We start from the raw sequence: 8,762 nt of genomic DNA, 5'->3' as shown, positions 1-8,762 counted from the left end.
GCAGCGAGGCAGGAACCAGAGCTCCAAGGTGGAGCAGCCAGGGGTCCTGCGATGGGGCAGCACTATCTGGGCCACTGTGCTGACAGCTATTGGCTTCCAGGTCACATCTCCACTAATTAGCCCCACCTTTTATTTCTGGGCAGAAACAATCTCTTCCTTACAATCCAAAAACCTGTACACTAAGCAACAGTCCCTTGGGGGAAAGGGTTATCAGCCTCAATTTACAGATGAGGAGACGGAGGCTCAGAGAGGATGCAATTCATCCGAAGCCGCATAGCTAGAGAGTGGCAAGTCAACGTTTTGTTCAGTTTCAGAGCCTGTGCTCCTTCTATTCTGTTTTATCATAAATTTCACACAAACACTGCCTTCCACTCTGTGATGTATCTGTTTTCTGTAGTCCTCTCCTCCCCAGAGCATCCCAGGAGTGGAGGGAGATGCTTCATGCACATCCTGTGGCATCAAGGGCCTGGCAGCCTCCTGAGATACACACCAGTCTACAAAGCACTCCCCTTTAGCAACTGGTTTTTGTAAAGTCTAAATTGTTAAGGTTGGAAAATGTTCAAACGTGTTCAGCAGAGCTAAGGCACGAGTGGCCCTTTTCTAGAAGTCATCCTTTTGCATCCCATGGGTGCCCCCTGGTGGGAAAGGCCCTCTGCCCCTGTGAAGAACAGCCCTTGTTGGCCTTTGTCTTCTTGTGTCTGATTTACTGACCAGAAATCAGACAGACTTGGATTCTACCCGTGCTCACCTTGGCCCGTCAGATTCCGAGCTTCATATGAGGCTTTGCTGGAGAGCACTGCTTTCTGGAGGAGCTGTACACAGGCTCATTGTCACCTCGTTTTTTTCCTTACGGCATGTGTCAGCTGCAGATTCCCAAGGTTTATCCCAGACCCACTGACACAGGAGCTGGGGGGAGCCTGGGAATGTGTGTTTACATGTACAATTTACATATTACACTTGGTATTTACGCATGTAAGCTGTAAGGGATTCTAACACACAGCCCTGGTTATAAGGCATTGGACTAGCATAACTCCTGGTTTTTCTGATAAGGAAACCAGCCCAGGCAGGCGGGGTGACCTGCCTGGGATAACACAGCAAGTCAGTGGACGCCTCGCCAACTTAGCACTCTTCTGGGTCCCAGCCCTCCCCTGGCCCCAGAGAGTTGGGGTCAGGAGGTCCATGCAGCTGGGGAACCCAGAGGGTGCTGGCAGAAGGCCTCCACGGCTGCCGATGGGGACCAGTTGTTTGGTGTTTCTATTTATTGACTCTTTAAACTTCATCATCCAAGGAAAGTTAATACATGACTGGTAGCAAGAGAAACATAATCTAAGACCACAATGACCTACCCACCCCAAACAAAAACAGAACCAAACAGAACCAAACCCCATCTGACACCAGACCTTTGGAGCTGCAGCTGGAGAAGCGGGGGGCTGGGGTCAGACTGGCTCCTGCAGTTTGGGGGGCAGGGGAGACGCTGCCCCCTGTGGTAGCCTTCCCAGCCTAAGAGGCTACGTCTAGACCCTCTGCTTTGGACATCCTTCCTGGAAGGGCTGCCCCTGGCAGGAGGTGGGTATGGAGAGGGATACAGTGGTCAGAGTGAGGGGGCTCCTAGGTCTACCTCCCAAGGTGACCATATGTGCCAGTGCATGAGATGCAGGGGCTGAGGAGCAACAATGAGGAGAGCAAGGGCCCTTTCCCTGCTCAAGCCAGGAGAAAGCCCTGGCCCAGGCCTCATCAGTGTTCCCAAATTCAGGAACCACTAAAGGCACTGCCAACAAGCAAAGAAACGTTACGGCCTGGGAAGGCCCTCCAGATGGGAGTCACTCCCCCTCCCCACCTCCCCCGGAGTCATCATCTTGTTCTGGATGACTGAGGGGACTTGGTCCTTTCCTCTGGATACTGGAGGGCAGCCCAGTCAGGACGAGGCCTTGGAAAATATATGTTAAGAGGCAGTGTTTCAGTGCCCCAAACATGCAGTGTGTGTGTGCGCGTGTGTAATGAGAGGGGGACTGGTCCCTCCAGGAAGGCTTGGTTAGGGGCCTAGGATGGCTCCCAGGACAGGAATAGGGTTTGCTCTTTTTTTTTTTCCTTCTGTCATTTCCTCAAATCACTCCCTGCCCCAGGTCATTGCATAAATAAGTGCTTGGGAAGGTACACATCTAAAAAGAAACATAAATACTGTACATGGGAAAGGGTTCCATTCCCTAGCCCTCCCTCTGCCCCCAGAAAACCCTCCAAATATTGCACATGGCCCTCCCCAGCCCCATGGGGTCCAGGCCTGGTCGTGTCTTTGGTAGAAGCTCCAGGGACAGAGGTCCTGGGCAGCCCATGTGTCCCCCTCCCCACCCCATCATGACTGGGAGCACCGGAGCAGCCAGAGGGCTGGGAAAGGTGCTCCATCAGGAATGCTTCCATGAGGATGGGAGGTGGCCCACGCAGGCACAGGTGTACCCGAGGTCGGACACTCCTGTTCAGAGTCTGCATGTGGGCTTGGAACAGGCAAGGAGGCTGAGGGCAGGTGGGGAGGCAAGGCCTGGGCCACCGTGGACAGGGTCACACCCTCCACAGGAGGAGGTGGTTTGTGCTGTCGTCTCGGCCCACGGTCTCACTGCTGCCACTGCCCCCACTGCTGAGTCGGAAGTCCTCATAGCCGTCGCCTCCACTGATAACCAGCATTTTAGGCCTGGCCAAGGCAGGGCCTCGGTGCCGAGGGGAGTCCCGATGCTCCAGAGAGGGCAGCTTCTCGAGGCCTGGGGGAGCCAAGGGGAGGACTGGTTAGCCTGGGGTGACTAGTGGCTGCACTATCTCGTCATGGCCCAGAAGACAGCAAGAAAGACACACGTACTTCCCAAGGGGGATCCCACTTCCTGTGAGCCAAGAACTTCCTATTTGGAAAGAAATGCCCACTTTCTGGCAGTCAGACAACTTCTCACATCCCTTCTGTACTTTCTAGACATGAGTGACATGACATCCCAGGGCCATACCACTTTCTATCTCTTGATTACTGCACGTATACTGTCCTCTTCCCACTCACTTCCTGCTTCCAACAGCCCTTTCCCAATTAGGCAACTTGTCTTCTCTGGACTCCGACAACATCTGGCCAAGGCTTCCCTGCTCCCTGATTCCCACAGTCCCCTCCTCTTGGGAATATGGTTTCCCGCCCCGCCAAAGCAAGACTTTGCTAACTGGGACCTCCTTGATATGCATTATTTCCTAATATGTTTCACTTTCTAATTCTCACAGTCCATTTCCTGTCCTGTCTGCCACTCTCTATTCTGCTCTCTAGTGCTATTTCTATTGCCTGCACATCACTCCCTGGTTCTACTTCCTGCCCTAAACATCATTTCTAGTCCTGTTTTATTTCCTGTTGTATATATCCCTTCTTGTGTCATATTCTAATTTCTTATAATTCACTCTTCGGCTCTTATGACATTCTCTGGACAGACTTTTATACACACACACACCCCCAACTGTATACTAGATTTTATTTTAGGGTTTCCATAGCCTACTTCCTCTAATATATGCCATTTCCAGGTCTGTATTATACTTTTCCTCCCTCTTAACCCTCTCCTGGCAGGACAGTGGGGAATCCTAAACCCAAAGCCCAGGGTCCCTGACTTGGGGTAGGATGCACAGACCCACCTGTGTCTGGGGGAGGTGGTGGGGTTGGGCAGAGCAGGTTGAAGCCATCTGGCAGCTGAACTGCAGCCAAGAAGCGGACGTGGCCAGTGTGTCCCTGACCCAGGCCCGCAGGGCTGAGGGGTGCCCGTGGGCAGCTGACAGTACTCGGCGAGGTGGGCATGGTGAGCACGACACCGGCGCTGGTGCCTACCCACAGCAGCTCTTCACACACCAGCAGCGCTGTGATCCTCAGGCAGGCAGCCTTGTGCTGCCGGATGATGGCATCCGAGCCTGGGGTGGAGACAGAGCAGAGCTGGGGCTGAGTCCTGGCCCTGGCTCAGCCTCCTCAGTGACAGGGACAGAAAGGCTCCAAGGGAAGGGGCAATAACAGACTGAAGTCAGTACCTGCCAGCATCCTGTGCACGGGAGGGGTGACATCTACCTCTGCCAGTTGCTCAAAGGTGTCTGGATGGTAGAGACACACATGGGCACTACCTTTCAGTGTCACCCACACGCCAAGACTGGAGTCCACCATGCAGGCCACGCTGCGGCTGGAATCCTGCCCCACGGAGAATGTGTGCTGGGGGGCAGGGGTAGAGAGCAGATGGGTGACTGACAGGCCTGCCTTCCCTGGCCCTCCCTGCCTTGTGCCTCACCATTGCCCACCCCTCCCTCCTTAGAACTCACACCAAGCCTCTCCAGAAAGTTCCCGGACTGACAGCAAAGGCAGCCTTGCTCCCTGGTCTGGATTTAACCTTTCAAACCTTGGTTTCACTAGAACCTCTCCACTTAGATCTCAGAAATTAAAATGGAAGTGCCCTTTCCCTCATGGAAGTTGAATGATTTAATGATCAGAAAAGTTCAAAGCTTGAAGGGTTTTAAGGGCAATTGTTGGCCTCAGCCTGGATAGATGGGGAAGCTGAAGCCTCACAGGGAAAGGAACCTATCAAAGGTGTCAAAAAGTCGGTCACAGAGCTGGGCCTGCACCCGAGCTCTGCATTCCCGGCTCAGCCAAGGATGGGATCAGTGAGAGCGAAATCAAGGGAACCAGTTACCTACAGATACCACCAGGCTGACAACCCCTGCTGTGTATCTAAATGAACTCAAGACTAATGAAGGCCAAAGTAATGCTAAGGGATGCTGACATCAGGAAGGACCTTCGTCTGCCCCCAAAAGACCCCAATGCTTGAGAGATAGTCTCTGGGGGAAGGATGAATAAAGAATTATAATGTACACAGGGCACTTATCATAACCCTTATCAACTGGGGAGGAAAGAAGGATCAGAGAAGGACAGGGGCTGGCTCAGATTCACACAGTGGTCAGGGGAAGGCCCTGACCTCTCAGCTGGACGTTTTTTTAGGGCCCCATGTTCTTTCTTCTCTCTCTCCTGAGCCTGGCTCACCCCAGTCACCAATCCCCTAACCCCACCCCTATCCCTACTACCTCCAGCTGCAGCGTGTCAGGGCTCAGGACAAGGACCCGATTCTGGCAGCCACACCACAGCTGCCCACCTACAGACACCATCTTGGTGATGGGGCTCCTCTGAGCACCCAGGGTCACCGATTTGAAGTTCTGGGGGTCCCAGAAATGGCCTGGAGTGAGGTAAAGAAAATCGCAAATTCAACCCAGTATTGCATTTGAGCTGCACCCGCCCCTGAAATGAGGTGCTGATAACCCCACTTATCAATGAGGACACCAAGGCCTGGAGAGGACCTGGGAGTTACCTCCCAGGGAGTTAAAGTCACATCTCCAGACTTGTGGTTCCAAGGCACCAGCCTTGCTTAGGAGGGAGCGCCAATCCCAGCAATGGGCTCCAGGGGCACTCACCTGCTTCTCTTTGGTAGACCACGAGCTCTCCATTGGCTAGAGACACAAACACCTGATTATTCAAATACCTAGCAAGGAAAAAGAGTCAGAGGTTTCAAGAGGCCAAAGGGAATCACAGATAGAACAGCTATGGTTCCCAAGAGACCACCCCTTCCCTGCTCTCCAGGTGAGGGGCACCTGAGTCTAAGAAGGAGCAGTGACTTGCACAAGGTCACACAGTGTGTGAGAAGCACAGCTAGCCTAGGGCCAGGCCTCTCCAGCTTCCACTGAAAGGAGGGGCCAGTAGAGCAGGGGACCCGGGTGAACAGAAGGAGGTTTGCACGTGTAGCTGAGAAGGGTTTGGACCAGAAGGAACACCCAGGGACCTTACAGGATGCAGGTCACAGAGGCTGCGTGCTGGAGCTTCATGCTGTTCCTGCGATCACGGATGCTGTCGGAGGACTGGTATACGTGGACACTGTGGATCAGGGGTAGGGACCTGTGACAAGTGCATGGGCACACCAACCCCTGGAGTCATCCCTCCACCACTATCTCCTCCATGAAGGTACCGAGATCCCACAGCCTCCCTGTGGGTTCAGACCCACTGGCAGCAACCCTGAAGTCTGACCCAAAGCCCTCCTGCTTCTGCTTCAGGACATCACATGTTTCCTAAAGAAAGGGGCTCAGGGTTCTGGCACTGTGACCCCAGCCCCTCGCCTGTCCCTACCAGCCATCCTCAGTGCCCAGCCACACAGAACTCTGGTAAGCCTCAGGGTCAACACTCAGCAGGTCCTCCAGGCTGCCACGGGTGAAGGAGCCACGGCTGGAGCGGCGAAGGGCTCTCCCATCCATTGGGCTGGTACCGCTGGGACCGCCAGGCCCAAAGGAGCCAGACAGTGGCAGGAAGCCAGGTTCCTGCTCCTCTTCTGAACTGGTCGTCTCTGCTGTGGCTTCCTTGGAGCTCGGTGTCTCCTCATCTGAGGGAGACAAAAGTCTTTATTTCCATTCCCCTCTGCCAGGCCCAAGACTTGATGTCTTTCTAGGCCTCAAACTCCCCTCAATGCATCCCTCTGGGCCAGGTCCTGCCCAGGGCCTCCCACTGCTGTTCTGACGCCCCAGGTCTCCGCATCTGCTCAGCCCTTGCTACCCTGCTGACTACAGGCTCCTGGTCCTAGCCTGGCCCCTCCAATCCACCACCACAGACAGAGGACCAACAATTCCACCCTCTCTACTCCATCTTCCTCAACTGGACATTCCAGGGTTCTTAGGATCCAGTCTGACTATCCCACTGCCCTCTGGATCTGTGGTGTCGTAGCCCCTGCATAGCTTGCTAGCCCCTACTGCTCTCTGTGCTAACATCCTGAGACGTGATTTCATGTCTTTGCCTAGCTTGGTCTCTCCTCACCCATCAGCACGGCCTAGGCTGCCCTCTCCTCTGGGCAGTCTGCCCTGCCTGACAGCCCCAAGCTGGGCACTCACTGCCAAAACTAGAGGAGATGGTGGACCGGCTGGCTTGGCTCTGCAGGGTCCCTGAGGGGCTGGGCGAAGACTCATCATCTGAGTCGCTGTCAAAGGGCATCAACTCTGGGCGTGGGTCACCCTCGGCGGGGCCTGGCGCCATCTCCAGGCCTGAGCCCGCAATGGAGATGTGCAGGCAGGGCTGGGGTCCCCGCTCGGCCAGAGTCGCTGCTTCCTCGTCCACGGCCTCGACGTCCAGTTCCGGCCCAGCGGGCTCAGTTGCCGTCTCTGGGGGGTTCCTCAGCGACGCAGGCCTTTGGCTGGGAGACAAAGATCAGGTAAGAGCCGCTAGGAGGCAGGCTCGGCCCCACTCGCCCGCAAGCCCGCCAGGCCCCGTCCACACTCGCAGGACACGCCCACACCTCGTAGGGGCGGGCTCAGCGTGCGTTGGGGGCAGGGACTTAGTCCCGCTCCACGCCCGCCGCCGCGGCCTCACCTGTGGCAGCGGCGCTGCAGGCCGGGCACCGCCCCGATGCAGAGGATGCGGGCGGAGCAAACAGCGATGCAGGCCTCCACGTCGGGCTCGGCGCGCAGGCTCAGCAGGCACACCTGGCCCACGTAGCCGTCGCTGTTGCACACCCACACCTCAGGCGTGGGCTCGGGGCAGCTGCTCAGGGTCGGGGCTGCGCACGAGAACTGCGGAACGCACCAAGCGGGAGGGGAAGGTGAATGGGAATCGCTGCCACCTCCACACGGCTCTCCAGGTCCTCATGGGCGTGAATGGATTCCCAGTAGACCCTCTGCATACACGTGTGCACGCACACACGGCACACGTGACACTACACATCAAATACACACATGCCTGTGCTACAGGGATCATCCATTCATATATATGTGTACACGCATATATTCACATACATATACACCCCAAATATGAGCACACACATATATATGTGTAACAAATGTGAAAAAATGGTAACCTTTGCCCATATATATGCAGACTCATACAAGCACGTAAGACATTTTCACATCAGTGGTATAGTTTTGTTCACATGCACAGATACATACGAGCAGGAACATACCCATGTGCATGTAACATATATGTGGACATATATAGTGTCCATGTGTTTGTGCAGACAGCTGTACACTCAAAGACACAGGGAGACATTGCAATGTTCAAGACATGTACACAATGTTGTATATAAAACAAAAACACATGAACATGTGCTGGCTTAGAATAATGCACCCTGGTACCTAGGTGCATACACACACCTGCATACCGCTGCGGGTTTTCATGATGGGGATGGCCTTTAGGAACTCAGGGTCTAGACAACTTTTGCTGGAAGCTGTAGTGGAGATAGATGGACAGACAGACACTGCTTAGCATCCACCTCACCCTGGTCTTTACCCTGCTCATTTCCCTTTCTCCCCTGCCCCTCAAGTTCTCTCCAGGGAGAATGAGGTGGCAGGGGTTATTCCCTGCTTGTCCTTGGCCCCAGTTTTCCCATCTGTACAGTGTGAGAGGTAGACCTAGAGGTCACTAAGGCTCTTCTAAACTGTGGATGGACCCTGATCCACAGCTTTCCCTGATCCAGGCCTGCTGAGTGTGTGTGTGGGTAAGGAGGGGGTGGATCCTAGTCATCTACTCCCATGATTGGGCCCCTGCCCTAAGTTGATCCTATCCATGGAATCCCTGCCAAGGAGGCCCTGGGAAAGTCCTATATTTCCCTGCAGAAGTTTCAGTCCACCCTTCCACTGGCAGGGACTGGAGCACAGGACATGGCAGTCCCAGGATTTCTGGCTCTTGATGTCAGTCAGCTACAAGGTGCTGCTCACTGCCCACTGCCTGAAGGTTCTGGTGGGAGGACAGTGGCATG

General features: G+C 54.7%; 1 protein-coding gene across 1 annotated transcript in view; it reads right to left on the bottom strand.

The window, feature by feature from the left end:
• Positions 1-1,241: 1,241 nt before the first annotated feature.
• ARHGEF17 (Rho guanine nucleotide exchange factor 17) overlaps positions 1,242-8,762 on the bottom strand; it is a 54,914-nt gene continuing 47,393 nt past the window's right edge. The window contains exons 12-21 of the mRNA XM_032489303.1: positions 8,158-8,231; positions 7,382-7,581; positions 6,907-7,205; positions 6,155-6,404; positions 5,819-5,905; positions 5,449-5,516; positions 5,065-5,213; positions 4,027-4,201; positions 3,643-3,912; positions 1,242-2,750 (exon numbers count right to left, since the gene is read on the bottom strand). Of these exons, the coding sequence (XP_032345194.1) occupies positions 2,554-2,750; positions 3,643-3,912; positions 4,027-4,201; positions 5,065-5,213; positions 5,449-5,516; positions 5,819-5,905; positions 6,155-6,404; positions 6,907-7,205; positions 7,382-7,581; positions 8,158-8,231 (1,769 nt within the window). The 3' untranslated portion in view covers positions 1,242-2,553. The remainder of the gene's footprint in view (positions 2,751-3,642; positions 3,913-4,026; positions 4,202-5,064; positions 5,214-5,448; positions 5,517-5,818; positions 5,906-6,154; positions 6,405-6,906; positions 7,206-7,381; positions 7,582-8,157; positions 8,232-8,762) is intronic.

The sequence above is a fragment of the Camelus ferus genome, chromosome 10 (genome assembly GCF_009834535.1).
Source record: "Camelus ferus isolate YT-003-E chromosome 10, BCGSAC_Cfer_1.0, whole genome shotgun sequence".
In the NCBI taxonomy this organism is placed as follows: domain Eukaryota; kingdom Metazoa; phylum Chordata; class Mammalia; order Artiodactyla; family Camelidae; genus Camelus; species Camelus ferus.
The sequence above is the reverse complement of the archived record's forward strand: the minus strand, read 5'-3'. Positions and strand labels throughout refer to the sequence as shown.